We start from the raw sequence: 16581 nt of genomic DNA, 5'->3' as shown, positions 1-16581 counted from the left end.
ACAACATTGTAATGGATGGCCCCTGGGCTCTTTCATCTCATCCCTATCTGATGGTTTATTTACTTAACTGTGCCCGCTTTTCACAGTAGGAAGTCTCAATGCAGTGAAAGTTACAGAAACTCAACATCTAAACGGCAGAGCAGAAGAGCCTTTAGAGCAGAAGAACAGGGGAGGGAGGTAGTCTCGCAAACCCACATAGGCAACTTGCAGTGAGTCTCCTGTAATGCACACTGTTATTGAGGACTTAGAGTTTTTAACATTTATTTTATGTGTTGTGTGTATGTCTCTCTGTGTGTATCTAAATGCATGTAAAGGTACCCTCAGAGGCCAGAAGACAGCATTGGATCCTCCCAGAACTGGAGTTACAGGCAGTTACGAGTCACACAACATGGATGCTGGGAACCAAATTCCAGTCCTTAACAAGAGCAGGAAGTCCTCTTCATATGATCATATTTTTAATGTTATCATTGCTTGCTAATAACGAAGAACCGCAGAGGTTCCCTGTGGGGCTACGTTGGTCGGTGCTGTTTTGTGTGGGTGCACAAATCTACTTGGGCAGTCACCTGGATTTTCAGAGGTGGCCTATGAGGGAGGAAATGACCACTGAGCTAGCGTGGCTCAGGCTGGTGTTAATGCGGACACGCGAAGCTCTCTTTCCCAGAGAGTTTTTGTTCTGTGGATGAGATCTTCGGCTCTGGAAGCTGAAACTCAGGACCAAGAGCCCAAAGTCTCCCCGAGGAACACGAGATCATATGGCATCCTGGGCTGCTTCGTGCTTTCGCTGCACGCTTTTCATCTGCACAGTTATAAATTCTGGGCTTTTGTCAGGCACTTGTTATATTTTAGATGCAATGATTATCTTATGATGCACAATAAACTTCTAACATATTTTCATCAATGTGGGAGTTATCAAAAAAAAAGGTGACATTAGGGAATAGCTGTTGAGGCAGAAGGGGAACTTTTATGATTGGAATCTATCCTTTTTCTACTTAAAAAGAATATTATCGCTTATCAAAATGCATTCAATTCTTTGAAGCAAGGTTAATTATCTGGATTTTAATGACTCTCAAAAATCATACCATTTCTTCAAAGGCTGCTAGATATTATTTGTATTATAAAGATAAAAATAGTTGGGTTTCCTAAACACAGTTTCTCTCCTAGAAAAATTATCCCCTTTCAACTGTGTTTTTTCTCTTAGAAAAAATTCATTATTTCAATTATAAATGTCTTTTGATGTGCAGTATCTTACTTACATTTTTACAACCTCATTAAGTCCCTTGAAAGCCTGAGATGGGATCACTTTGACAGGGAGATAGGTGAGTGATCTGGAAAAGAAAAAAGAAAAGGTAAAAGTTTAAGGGTTGGGACTTGAAGTTCATGAACAGTGTGGTGTGTGTGTGTGTGTGTGTGTGTGCATGTGCGCACATGTGTACATGTGTGTGAACTTGCCACTGTAGTCATTCCTGGTCCTTATCAGAATGTGTCCCTGGCTGGTGAAGATGACGAATTTTGGAATCGAATTTCCATACTCCCTCTTCCTAGTCATAGAGCCCTGAGCAGGCCATGTAAGCAAGCACTCTGCTTCAGTAACAATTCCTGTCTTGGAGAAATTTTGAGAGGTTTCATCAGGATAGCCCCAAAGAGGGCGTGACACCAAGTAAATAGTCACCAACAACAGTCTGAAGCCTTCTGCTTGGTTTTGAAGGGTGGACAAGAAGCGATTTGGAATCTGAGGAAACAAGTGGGGGAAGGACAATCAGAAACCCTGTGAGTGGGAACAGGAAAGATCCCCTGGGAATATGTTTCTGTCTCAACCTCATTGCTTTTTCCAGCCTCTGAATCAGATCACTTTCTGTCTCTGGTTAGATCTCCTGGGCATCTCATGGCATCTGAGGGAGGGTTTCCTTAGGACACTCAAAGCCACAGGGACCACCTAAGAATTCTTACAGTCGTCCCCAAAGCTGCACAGGATGTAAGTACTGAGAAAAGCGTGACAGCCAACCACTGCAAAGCTAGTGCTGAGTGACCTGGGAATGTCCAAGGACCCTGACAGGAAGAGATCTTAGGAGATGCAGTTTCGAGGCAAGGGCAATTATTCAACCATTGGTTGAGTGTTTGCAGTGGCTCAAGACATTTGGGCCCAAGGCTGTGAAAGAAGTAGATCACGACATTTCTGGTGACAGTACACATGTGAGAACAGCCTGGTCACTCATGGTCGCCTTAGCCACCAGGAAAACCCACTTCCTCTCTGATAGCAAACTTCAGTCAACGGGTGACAGAGAGGACTTGCTGCCTTCAGAAGCTCCTGTGTGAGTGTTGTCCACCCACCTAAACTTCATTTAATCCACAGGACAGGAGGACAGTGGGGTGAAACGGGTACTTCCTTTAACAGGAGAAATTCGGTCATGAAGAGATTGAGTCAATGGACCAAGGACCAACCAAGCCGACTGCCTCAGAATGCCTTTCCTTGGCCAATATTGCACTGAATATTGCACATTTGAGTCCTAACCTTTTCTCTGCTGGGAAGCAAAGCAATATACCTGGTTTCTCGTGGTGGAAGACTATTCTAGAGTGTTCTACCCTCTCTGTTTTCCTCACAAATCCATTCACCAGCAATTCCTTCCTTGGATATAATGCAGAGGAATTTCAGAAACTTCATTTCTGGAAAATGCTTTCACTCAACAGTTTTTTGAGACAGAGGAATAATGCAAACACGGTTCTCTGATTCCGTTCTTGAGGACCCCCCCCCCCCAATATTCTTTAACCAGAGCTTTCAGAGCAGCAGGGGCAGTGGAGGGAGAAACCTCCTTGCCATGGCATCTTTGTTTCCTATATTTCTCCTGGAATCCTGTCTGCTTGGCTTACTGATTAAAAACACAGTTTTATTGCTCTCCACACTGCCATGCCAATAAATTTCCGAAAGAGAAAGCTGTATTCTACTGTACCCCATGCAACATCAATAAAACCGACAGCCAAATTCCGGTGCCAGAATCTTTATTGCTGGGGATAATGCAGCACAGAACATATTTTGGAGAGTGTTTCCATAAAAGCTTCAGCTGAACCCTTCAGAGCTGTTTATTCATGCAAATGGCGCTCACAGCTGAAGCCTCTGGGCAGACAGCCTCCCCTTCCAAATGGGAGCACGCTGTGGTTCCCACAGGAGCAGTTTGCTTTAGATTTGACCAGGGAGGCTGCTTGAGCTGTTGACTGATGTAGGACTGAGGGGTGAGGAGCAAAGGTTGGACAGAAGCGAGAGTAGCTGTAGATCATGCACGGGCTGTCCCCAGTACAAGATGAAATTCTGCAGTTGATGTCGACTCTGCAGAGCAGAGAGGCAGCTGAGGTGAGAATAAAGAGTCCCCACCATCAACAGGACCACTGAGAATGGAGGGCAGCTATGTGGGTGTGGCTAGGTAGGAGAGCAGTAGAGTGAGGAGGTGCCCGCTGCTGTCACTGACCTGTTCCCACAAAGCAGCTGGAGGTCATGGTCCCATGGTTCCAAGACAGATCCCAACTGGCTAATCACTGGCTCATACTTTTATTCCAAGATGTCACGTTTTCATCTCTGATTTGTCTTCAATTGACAACAGTTTCTGTGCAGTCAAGCGCCTGTTTTTCATCTTTGAAAGCATTCATTCATGATGTGGCCCACATTTTTTTATTAAATATTGACACATAGTTATGCGGGGTATCGTGACATTTTCACACAGGTATACGATGCATGTCGGGCAGATGAGTAATTGGTACATCCACCTGCTCAGACCTGCTGCATTTTGTGTGTGTGTGTGTGTGTGTGCGTGTGTGTGCTGGAAACTGGGAAACCTTCAAAATCCTCTCTGTTTGCTGTTTTGACATAGTCATTTAATTGTTGCCATAGTTAACCTACTATGCTGTGGGATGATGGAGTTCAGACTCCTTCCCAGCTGTGGTTTGTGAAGACCCCCTTTGGATGCCCTGCTGTCCAGGGTGCTCCCTTCCTGATGGATGCCTCTGGTGGAGTTCTGCCTCCTCCCCAGCTGTGATTTCTTAATACCTGTTTGGAAATCCTCCTTTTGAGAGTGCTCCCTTCCTAATAGATGCCTCAATTATTCTTTCCATGGTGGCAGGATCAATTACCTAAATAAGCCTATAATCCTATTCTCATGAACACTAAACACTGACAAATAAAACACATGAGTGTTTTCATAGTTTCAGATTGTTACCAATGCTGAGGAAAGAAGAGCAGAAGTCATAAAGGGGATTCAAAAATTAACTAAAATCAGAGACTCCAGTGGCCAATGATCATGTTACCCCAAATGAAGACATATGCTTAGTTAAGTCCCTGTACCTGAGAAGCAAAAGGAGAAGAAAATTATGTATTTTGATTGACCGTCTTTTCCTTTTCATTTATTCATTTATTTCTGAAGTTAGACATATTTTCATTCAAAAAAACTGTGACTGTCAGGAACCCCTGTGGAAAAGTTGTTATAGAGCAGAAGCTGGGAGAAGGGTGACAGAGGCCAGAGGAGAGAGGGAGGTCAGGACAGCAGCTCTTGAGGCCAGCACCCAGAAAAGAACGGGTACTGTTCGCAGAGTACAGAAGGCAAAGGAAGGCCTCTCCCTGTTCCAGCTAAAGCCGGGGGGTGGGGGGTGACACTCCTAACTATACATCTCTCCCTAGGGGCCTGGTATAGTTGGTTGTTTTTTTTTCTCTCTCTTTGGGGGCCTACCACTCCAGCTTCCAAATTTCCAAATAAATACGTGGAAACGTAGTTTTACTTATGAATGCCCGGCCTTAGCTTGACTTGCTTCTAGCCAACTTTTCTAACTTAAATTATGCCGTTTCTCTAACCGCACTTTGCCTCTGTGCCTTTTGTCTTTCTTTATTCTATCCATCTTTCCTTCTTACTCTGTGACTGGCTGTGTGACTGTGTGACTGGGACGCTGGCCCTTAGCCTCCTCTTCTCCCTTTCTCACTCCTCCCTCTTCCACATATTTTTCCTCCTATTTATTCTCTCTGCCCACCAGCCCCACCTCTTTCTCTCTGCTGCCTTGCTATTGGCCATTCAGCTCTTTATTAGACAAATCAAGTGTTTTAGATAGACAGAGTTAAACAAATGCAACATAAAAGAACACAACACATCTTTGCATCATTAAACAAATATTCTACAGCATAAATGAGTGTAACACACCTAAAAGTAATATTTCACAACAACTTGGTGATTGAGAACAAGAAAAAGCGGCAACAGAGGGGCCTCATTCTTAGTCGGCCTCTGGAGCCACCAGGCAGCTAGGGGTCTAGGATGGGTGGGAAGAACCAAGGCCCAGCAGGGTCCAACTTGCAGCATGGACTGCTCTCTGGGTGGACAGCCATGGCACATGGATGCTGTGCTAATTTCACCTTTCAGCCTCACCATTTGAGACTTTGACATATTAATGACGCAGTACAGGTGACACCTGGATTATGGCAAACCCAACTTGCCTGTGCCATTGGGGTTATGACAAGTAGTTAGCTGGGATGACAAAGGCTGCCTCAGCTTTACCAGTTTTGAGATGGTCGCTACTCATTGAGTTTGTGGGTTCCAAGCCACATGTGGCTAAAACTTCAGAACTGGTCTCTATTCCTTAGAGTTGGAACAAAGCCACTTATAATCCAAGGATCCTGCAAATGGCCACGTGTCCTGGTTAGTTTTACTGTCAACCTGAGTCTTCCGGGAAGAGGAAGCCTCAGCTGAAGAACTTCCTGTGCCAGCGGGCCTATGGCCATGTCTGTGAGAGGCTGTCTTGATGAATGATTGACGCAGGAGAGGCCAGTCTACCGTGGGCTACACCATGCCTTGGAAGGTCTAAGAGAGCCAGGGAGGGAGATGGCAGTTAGCCTTCCTCCATGCTTTCTGCTCCATGTTCCTGCCCTTACTTCCTTCAGTGAGGGACTGTTACCTGCAAGTATAAGCCGAAAGAAAACTTACTCTTTCTGGTTGCTTTTTGCCAGAATGAAACTAGAACATTGTGGTTCTTCTAAAATCGTGGGCATATTTTAAATGGGACGGAACCATCTTTGGAGAGCAGGGATGCCCCTAGTGCCCATTTCCAAGTTATCTTGGTGCCCCCTAGTGCCCACTTCCAAGTTATTTTGATGCTTGTTTTACCCAATTTCCTCATCTAGTAGTTATCCTCAGGTGCCATCTAGTCCTTCCTCCCTGTCATCCCCAGCACCAGATCCTAATCCCTGAGGGGGAAACACTGCCTGAACACAGTTCCTAGCTATCTGTGTAGGATTAGCTCAGTAGCTCATGCTGCTGAATTCTGGTTGTCCGTCAAATTAGGACTTCAGGCACAGATGGGGACCTTGTGCTGGGGTGTATTTCAGTAAATGCTCTGGTGAGCTTCAGTTTATAGGTGCATGATGCCACTTCCATGGACTGGTGCTTGCAGATGCATTACCCTCATCTTAAGACTGCTGATGGAGGACTCTCATTGGTTAATAAAGAAACTGCCTTGGCTTTTTGATAGGGCAGAATTTAGATAGGTGGAGTAGACAGAACAGAATGCTGGGAAGAAGGGAAGTTAAGCAGACGCCATGCCTCTCCTCTCTGAGACAGATGCCATCGAGCCAGCCACCAGGTCATACATGCTGAATCTTTCCGGGTAAGCCACCACCTTGTGGTGCCACACACATTACTAAATATGGGTTAAAGCAAGATGTGAGAATTAGCTAATAAGAGGCTGAAACTAATGGGCCAGGCAGTGTTTAAATGAATACAATTTGTGTGTTGCTATTTCGGGGTATAAGATAGCTAGCTGGTGGCCGGGAGCTGGGCGGTGGGATGTGGCCCACAGCTCCTTCTACACTCTGCCCCATTCTTCTCCCAGGAGCTGTGGAGGAGGGCATCACCACTTCTCATGGTGGTCATCCCAGAAAGGACCACCCTATCTTTTAAAAGAATTTTAAAGCCTGAGATGTTAACTGTATCCTGTTTCTGCACAGCCACAATGGCCAAGCTCATGTAATTTAGATAAATCCCATTTCCATGAAGAAAAAAAGGTCAATTTATTATGCTTCCCTTAGTCATTTCTAATGTCTCCTAGGTCCTTGGGGATGGGGCTTGAGTTTGGAGCACAGAGAACTCTGGAAGGAGCCAGTTTGTCTAGTTCACTGGCTGTCAACCAGCTCTCAAGGTAAGGTTAGTTTGGAGATGTCATTGTTCAGCAGGAGGGCTCCAGGGGCCCCACCCCTAAGGAAGCAGATAGATTCCAAAATCCTTGGTTAAGAAAACCTATCAATTGAGATACATTTGAATTATCAAAAGGTCTTTGTTCTACAGAAGGATTCACTGCAGGGTTCCTTGAAATAGCAAACTCTCTAGGTGAATGAATAAAATAGACTTCAAGTGACACTTTTTTAAAAAGACAGGTTCTGGCTGCACAAAGCAAATGACAGCTGTGGGGCTTTCACCTCTGAGATTTCTCAGAGTGCAATTGCTTCCCGGGCAGCCCCACCTTCTGAGACACCGAGGCAGAGCTCTGCTCAAGGGAGTAGAAGACAGAGGAGAAATCCAGCCTTCATCTGAGTTCCCCAAACCTCGGTAAAGTCTTTGGTCATTTTGTGGAAGCTCTTACCTTTCTTTCTGCCTACTAAGTGACAGGAGTGAAGTAATTTTATTAACCACCTTCTAACTCTTTAAGAGAGCCCTCCCCATTATCCATTCAAGAAAGGTACAAACACACATACATTTTCTGCAGTACATTAGCTCATTGCTAGAGCTACACCCTGAATTTTAAAATGGAGAAAAAGAAGGAGAACTCAGAGTTCAATGCTTTTGATTTAAAAAAGCAAAACAAAACAAAACCTTTTTGTACATAAAACTATTGAAAAGTGGACTGTCTCTTTAATTTCAAAGAATGCTAATGCTTTTGTGTTTATTACATACAGTTCTAGTCTATATTTAATAGACACAAGGTTTTCCTGTTCTTTTTGGATCTTTTCAGCAATTACAATAAAGTTTGCTTTCATTTAGAATGAAATGGAAATGGTTTTACTTCTTGTTGGGGATAGCTTTATCCTGGTCTCTATGCTTCAGATTTACCTTGAAAGACCTAAGGCTTCCATGCTAACTCAACATGAGGTAGGTGGAGCAGATAGCTACTACTTTACATCATGAAATCTTGGGGTGCCCCTGGAAATGAGAGTCAGGTGAATACCCCCATGATTTGCCAGAAACACTTCCTATGTTAGACCCATGAGCCGGAACTGGAGCAGGAGGTTCTTTGTCTCAGTTCCTCACTGCATAGAGGCAGACTCAGGCTAGGAGAAGCACATTGACTTCCTGAAGCATGTGATAATTGAGGGACAGATCCTCATCTTGGTCACCACATTGTGGTCCACTGTTGTCTTTGCCATGTGTCAAGGGGCCCAACCGTACAATCTTGTGCTTTCCTGTGAAAAGTCTCACCTTCTGAATGGAGCCCTTGGTGTTTGGAGGGCACACTCTCAGTCTTTAACTTGAAGATGCAGCTACAGTCCTATTTACGTTGAGGCGTTAAATCCCCCCAGAGTGGATTTTCTCTCCTTCCTCTGTCCAATTCTGGGCCTAATGACTTCACTACTTTTAGCACTGCCTGCAGTTTGGGGATTTCCAGGTGTTTATACGACCACATCCCTTCTTCTGCCATTGAGCATCTGGTTTCTGGGGCTTCTGTTTCCACCCAGTCTCTTCTTCTGGTCCCTTTGTTTGTCACTAACCATCATTCTTGGTCTTTCTCTACTCTACCTTGAACATTTTGGGGTCTCCTAAGAGATTTTTCTTCATTCCACTTGAACTTCTTCAACACTGTCTATTACTGTTACTGACAATTCCCCTATGCCACTCTGGTGCTCAGTACCTCTGTGATGCCCCTTAGCCTAATTAACTGGCAACAAAAGTCTTAGACTTAGAGTGTACTTACTTCTTAATCTTTGTGCTTTCTACCCCCGTTTCCTACACTAGACAGCCACTAGCCCACATGTGATTGGTTCCCAATCAACAGAAAATGTGTCTGAATTGTGATGACTTGCAAGTCTCAAAAACATACTATGCTTTGAAACCTTGGTAAGAAAAAATGTCATATGGCACAATATGTTTTGTATTGCTTGCTTATACTAGACTAAATAGTTTACTAAAATTCATTTCAACTTTAGAAAACTTCTTAAATGCGGCTATTAGAAAATTTTAAATTATGCTCACGGCTCACATCTTCCCTCTGGATAGCATCTCCCTAGACAAATCTAATTACTTGGGCTTCTTGAACTAGCCTCACACGTCCATTCCATGATATCATTCCCATTGTTTCTGCCTTCTGGCACATCTTCACCCTGCTCCACTGACCAGATTCTCCCCGTACTTACAGGTCCCTCTCAGACCATGCCCTGGAAGGAGTGTAGCTCCCATATGTAACTGTGTATGCTTTCTCTCTGGAGCAGTGTGCGGAGCACAGAATGTGCACACTGAAACCACAGCATTCAGCTTCCTATCACAGCTTCATTTCAGATTGGTAGACTGCAGGTCATTTGTCAAAGCTAGAGTTTTGATGCTAAACTTGAAAACACCAGCCCGTGTGTCTGAGGTGGCCCTGGAATACCAGGTATCCCTGTTTCAGTGCTGAGGTGTTTCATTCAGGTGGGTGAGTGTGTGCTATCCCGGGGCAGACTGTCCCGGAAGAGAGCACAGCCCCCCACCTCAGCTCCTGCTACAGGATTTCTCTGTTCCACTTGACCCTGCCCTGCCCTGCCCTGACGTCCACCCGTGTGTCTGAGGTGGCCTTGGAATACCAGAGTATGCCTGTTTCAGTGCTGAGGGGTTTCATCCAGAGGGACAGGAACAGTTCCTGCTCCTGCACTGAGGAGATCCACCCAGAGAGTCAGTCACAGCAGACTGGACCAAGACACCAAAACTCTCCTGGCTCCATTTGAAGGAAGAGATGGGCAGGTGCCAATGCAAAAATTCTTCCAACAACCTGAAAGACAACATGACATCACCAGAAACAAGGGATCACAAAACAAGAAGAATTGAACACCCTACTCAAGAAGAAATAGAAGAAATCGACTTTAAACGGAACATTATGAAAATATTAGAGGACCTTAAACAGGAGGTGGAAAACTGCCATAAAGAAATAGAGTTGACAAACAAAAAGATTTAAAAAATGGATAAATCTATCAAAGATACCCAAGGAAAACAAGAAAAACAAGAAAAAGCAATCAAACAGGTTAGGGAAACAGTTCAAGACTTGAAAAATGAAATGGAGGTAATGAAGAAAACACAAACCAAGGGAAGGCTGGATATGAAAAATCTGGGTAAATGAACAGGAACTACAGAGACAAATATTACCAACAGAATACAAGAGATAGAAGAAAGAATCTCAGACACTGAAGATACTACAGAGGAAATAAACTCACTGATTAAAGAACAAAACAAATCCAACAAATTCTTAACATGAAACATCCAGGAAATCTGGGATACTGTAAAAAGACCAAACCTAAGAATAATAGGAGTAGAAGAAGGAGAAGAGTTACAACTCAAAGGCCCAGAAAATATATTCAACAAAATTATAGAAGAAAACTTTCCCAACCTAAAGAAGGATATTCCTATGAAGGTACAAGAAGCCTACAGAACACCAAATAGACTGGATCAAAAAAAAGCATTCCCTTGCCATATAATAAAACACAAAACATACCGAATAAAGAACAAATATTAAGAGCTGCAAGGGAAAAAGGTCAAGTAACATATAAAGGGAAACCTATCAGAATCACACCTGACTTCTCTATGGAACCCATGAAAGCCAGAAGGTCTTGGGTAGATGTACTGCAGACACTAAGAGACCATGGATGCAAGCCCAGACTACTATACCCAGCAAAGCTTGTATTCACCATCAACGGAGAAAACAAGATATTCCAGGACAAAAACAGATTTAAATAATACGTTGCCACAAACCCAGCCTTACAGAAAATACTAGAAGGAAAATCACAAACCAAGGAAGCCAACAACACCCATAATAACACAAACATCTGACAACCCTCCACCGGCACAACTCTAAAAAGGGAAACACACAAACTCTACCACCAGAAAAAAATAACTGGAGTTAACAAACACTGGTCTTTAATAACACTTAATATCAATGGGCTTAATTCACCTATAAAAAGGCACAGGCTAAGAGATTGGATATGAAAACAGGACCCAACATTCTGCTGTTTACAAGAAACACACCTCAAACTTAAAGACAGAGACTACCTCAGAGTAAAGTGTTGGGAAAAGGCTTTCCAATCAAATGGACCAAAGAAACAAGCAGGTGTGGCGATACTAATATCTAACAAAATTGATTTCAAACTAAAATCAATCAGAAGAGATGGAGATGGACACTTTATACGCATAACAGGAACAATTCATCAGGAGGAAGTCTCTATCCTGAATATCTATGCCCCTAATATAAAGCACCCACTTATGTAAAAGAAACATTACTAGATCTCAAAGCATACATCAAACCCCACACTCTAATAATAGGAGATTTCAACACTCCACTTTCACCAATGGATAGGTCAACCAGACAGAAACTCAGCAGAGAAATAAGAGAACTATCAGATGTAATGAACCAAATGGACCTAACAGACATCTATAGAACATTCCACCCAAACAGAAAAGAACATACCTTCTTCTCAGCATCGCATGGAACCTTCTCAAAAATTGATCACATAATTGGTAACAAAGCAAACATCCATAGATACAAAGAAATTGTAGTAACCACCTGTATACTATTGGATCACCATGGAATAAAGCTAGAATTCAACAACAATTCTAACCCCAGAAAGCCTACAAACTCATGGAAACTGAACAGTAAACTACTGAACCACCCCTGGGTCAAGGAAGAAATAAAGAAAGAAATTAAAGTTTTCCTTGAATTCAATGAAAACAAAGAAACATCATACCCAAACCTATGGGACACTATGAAAGCAGTGCTAAGAGGAAAGTTCATAGCCCTAAGTGCCCACATAAAGAAAATGGAGAAAGCACACATTAGAGACTTAACAGCACAGCTACAAGCTCTAGAAAAAAAAAAGAAGCAGACACACCTAGGAGGAGTAGAAGACTGGAAATAATCAAACTGAGGGCTGAAATCAACAAAATGGAAACACAGAAAACAATCCAAAGAATCAATGAAATAAAAAGCTGGTTCTTGGAGAAAATCAACAAGAAAACCCCTAGTCAAACTAATCAAACGGCAGAGAGAACACACAAATTAATAAGATTAGAAATGAAAAGGGGGACATAACCACAGACACAGAGGAAATTCAGAGAATCATTAGATCTTACTACAAAAGCCTGTATGTCACAAAATTGGAAAATGTGAAAGAAATGGACACTTTTTTAGATAAGTACAATATACCAAAATTAAATCAAGATCAGGTGAACAGTTTAAATAGACCTGTAAGCCATGAGGAATTAGAATCTGTCATCAAAAACCTCCCTACCAAAAAAAAAGCTCTGGACCAGATGGTTTCAATGCAGAATTCTATCAGAACTTCCAAGGGGAACTTATACCTATACTCCTTAATGTGTTTCACAAAATAGAAACCGATGAGTCATTGCCAAACTCCTTTTATGAAGCTACAGTCACCTTGATACCAAAACCACATGAAGACTTAACCAAGAAAGAGAATTACAGACCAATCTCACTCATGAACATCGATGCAAAATTCTCAATAAAATACTGGCAAACCGAATCCAAGAATACATCCAAAAAATCATACATTATGATCAAGTAGGCTTCATTCCAGAGAGGCAGGGCTGGTTCAACATATGAAAATCTATCAATGTAATCCATCATATAAATAAACTGAAGGAAAAAAACCATATGATCATTTCATTAGATGCTGAAAAAGTATTTGACAAAATTCAACACTCCTTTATGATAAAGGTCTTGGAGAGATTAGGGATACAAGGTTCATTCCTAAATATAATAAAGGCTATGTACAGCAAGCTGACAGCTAACATTAAATTAAATGGAGAGAAACTCAAAGCCATCCCACTGAAATCAGGAACAAGACAAGACTGTCCACTCTCTCCATACCTCTTCAATATAGTACTTGAAGTTCTAACAATAGCAATCTTAAGACAGCTTAAGGAGATCAAGGGGATTCAAATTGGAAAGGAAGAAGTCAAACTTTCGATATTTGCAGATGATATGATAGTATACATAAATGACCCCAAAAACTCTACCAAAGAACTCCTACAGCTGATAAACACCTTTAGCAATGTGGCAGGATACAGGATCAACTCCAAAAAAATCAGTTGCCCTCCTATACACAAAGGATACACAAAGCAGAGAGGGAAATCAGAGAAGCATCACCTTTCACGATAGCCACAAATAGCATAAAATATCTTGGGGTAACTCTAACCAAGGAAGTGAAAGATCTATTTGACAAGAACTTTAAGTCTTTGAAGAAAGAAATTGAAGAGGATACCAGAAAATGGAAGGATCTCCCTTGCTCTTGGATTGGGAGGATCAATATAGTAAAGATGGCAATTCTACCAAAAGCAATCTATAGATTCAATGCAATCCCCATCAAAATCCCAACAAAATTCTTCACAGACCTTGAGAGAACAGTAATCAACTTTATATGGAAAAACAAAAAACCCAGGATAGCCAAAACAATCCTGTACAATAAAAGTACTTCCGGAGGCATTACTATTCCTGACTTCAAACTCTATTACAGAGCCACAGTAATGAAAACAGCTTGGTATTGGCACAAAAACAGGGATGTTGACCAATGGAATCGAATAGAAGACCCAGATATTAACCCACAAACCTATGAACACCTGATTTTTGATAAAGGAGCTAAAAGTATACAATGGAAGAAAGAAAGCATCTTTAACAAATGGTGCTGGCATAACTGGATGTCAACTTGGAGAAGAATGAAAGTAGATCCATTTCTATCACCATGCACAAAACTCAAGTCCGAATGGATTAAAGACCTCAATATTAATCTGACCACACTGAATCTGATAGAAGAGAAAATGGGAAGTAGTCTACAACACATGGACACAGGAGACCACTTCCTATGTAGAACCCCAGTAGCACAGACAATAAGAGCAACAATGAATAAATGGGACTTTCTGAAACTGAGAAGCTTCTGTAAAGCAAAGGATACTGTCACTAAGACAAATAGGCAACCTACTGACTGGGAAAAGATCTTCACCAACCCCACATCAGACAAAGGTCTGATCTTCAAAATATATAAAGAACTCAAGAAACTAGACTTTAAAATGCTTATTAACCCAATTAAAAAATGGGGCATTGAACTGAACAGAGAATTCTCAACAGAAGAAGTTCGAATGGCCAAAAGACACTTAAGGTCATGCTCAACCTCCTTAGCGATTAGGGAAATGCAAATCAAAACAACTCTAAGATACCATCTTACACCTCTCAGAATGGCTAAAATCAAAAACAACAATGATACCCTATGCTGGAGAGGATGTGGAGTAAGGGGAACACTCATCCATTGTTGGTGGGAATGCAAACTTGTGCAACCACTTTGGAAATCAGTGTGGCAGTTTCTCAGGAAACTGGGAGTCAACCTACCTCAGGACCCAGCACTTCCACTCTTGGGAATATACCCAAGAGATGCCCAGTCATACTACAAAAACATTTGTTCAACAATGTTCATAGCAGCACTATTTGTAATAGCCAGAACCTGGAAACAACCTAGGTGCCCCTCAATAGAAGAATGGATAAAGAAGGTGTGGCACATATACACTTTAGAGTTACACTCAGCGGTAAAAAAACAATGATATCTTGAATTTTGCATGCAAATGGATGGAAATAGAAAACACTTCACTGAGTGAGGTAACCCAGACCCCAAAATAGGAATATGGTATGTACTCACTCATAAGTGGATTTTAGCCGTAAATAAAGGACATAGAGCCTATAATTCATGATCCCAGAGAAGCTAAATAAGAAGGTGAACCCAAAGAAAAACATATTGTTATCATCCTGCATATTGGAAATGGACAAAATTGCCAGGCAGGGGTTGGGAGCACGGGGGTGGGGGTGAGGTGAGGATAAGAGGAGATGCGGGGAGAGAAGGGAGAAGGAGAGGATGGGGAGAGCTTGAGGGAATGGGATGGTTGGGATAGAGAAGAGGTGGTTGGGGGAGCAGGGAAGTATATATCTTAATTATGGGAGCCATTTTAGGGTTGGCAAGAGTCTGGACTCTAGGCAAGTTCCCAGGTGTCCAAGGAGATGTCCCCAGCTTGTTTATTGGGCAGCAGAGGAAAGGGTGCCTGAACTGGCCTTGTTCTATAGCCACACTGATGATTATCTTGCATATTACCATAGATGATGATGATGGATGGAGATAGAGACAGAGACCAACATTGGAGCACTGGACTGAGCTCCCAAGGTCCTGATGAGGAGCAGAAGGAGGGAGAACATGAGCAAGAAAGTCAGGACCATGAGCGGTGCATTCACCCACTGAGACGGTGGGACAGATCTAACTGAAGATCACCAAGACCAGTTGGAATGGGACTGATGGAACATGTGATTAAACTGGACTCTTTGAATGTGGCTGATGGTGGAGGCTGACTAAGAAGCCAAGGACAATGGAGATGGGCTTTAATTCTATGTCATGGACTGGCTCTGTGTGAGCCTTGTCAGTTTGGATGCTCATCTTCCTGGACCTGGGGGGAGTTGGGAGGACCTTGGACTTAACATAGTGAAGGGAACCCTGATGGCTCTTTGGCCTGGAGAGGGAGGGAGTGGGGGTATGGGTGGAGGGGAGGGGAGGGAAATGGGAGGAGGGAAGGAGATGGAAATGTTTAATAAAAATAAAAGAAAAAAGAAAACACCAAGATAGAGAGAGGGTAGGGAAAGGGCTAACTACCAATAGGGATGGATGTTTGGAAATGCCTTCTGCAGACCTACTTCCTAAATACATATGTATCCATATAAAAGAGTTTAGCTGGAGTTATCCTACAGATATAACTACAGAGATAACGTCTGTGGTGGTGTGAATAAGAACGGTTCCCATGGTATAGGTACCAGGGAGTGGAACTGTTTGTTGGGAGGATTAGAAGGATTAGGAGGTGTAGCCTTGTTGGAGTAGGTGTGGCCTTCTTGGAGGAAGTATGTCACTGGGGGGTGGGCTTTGAGGTTTCAAAAGCCCATGTCAGTCTTTTTCTCTGTTTCCCTGCATGCAGATCAGAACGTAATGCTCTCAGCTCTGCTCCAGTACCTGCCTGCCTGCCACCCTGCTCTCTACAATGATGATAAAGGACTCACTCTCTGAAACTGTAAGTGAACCCCCAATTAAATGTGTTCTTTTATGAGTTGCCTTTGCCATGGGGTCTCTTTACAGCAATAGAACAGTGACTAAGACAACATTTTTTCCCAGAAGCTATGGGCTGTCAAATGCAAAGTCCAGTGCCAGGTATGGAATACTTCTCTCAAGTTGTTCGTCAGGGGTGTCAGGGAGACCCCCCAAAGTAATAAGGGCTATTCTCACTGCTCTTAGTTGCCCACAAGAACTCAAGGATAAGACCCTGTTTCTGAAGGTGCCACACACTTTGGTTCCAG

The 16581-nt window shown here is 42.8% G+C and overlaps 1 protein-coding gene across 1 annotated transcript in view; it reads right to left on the bottom strand.

Annotated features, from left to right (window-relative positions):
* The window catches only part of Lhcgr (luteinizing hormone/choriogonadotropin receptor), a 60187-nt gene that overhangs the window by 33525 nt on the left and 10081 nt on the right, over nt 1-16581 (bottom strand). The window contains exon 2 of the mRNA XM_038320514.1: nt 1254-1325. Within this exon, the coding sequence (XP_038176442.1) occupies nt 1254-1325 (72 nt within the window). The remainder of the gene's footprint in view (nt 1-1253; nt 1326-16581) is intronic.

This window comes from Arvicola amphibius, chromosome 2 (genome assembly GCF_903992535.2).
Source record: "Arvicola amphibius chromosome 2, mArvAmp1.2, whole genome shotgun sequence".
NCBI classification, from domain to species: Eukaryota; Metazoa; Chordata; class Mammalia; order Rodentia; family Cricetidae; genus Arvicola; species Arvicola amphibius.
This window is presented reverse-complemented; position numbering and strand designations above follow the sequence as displayed.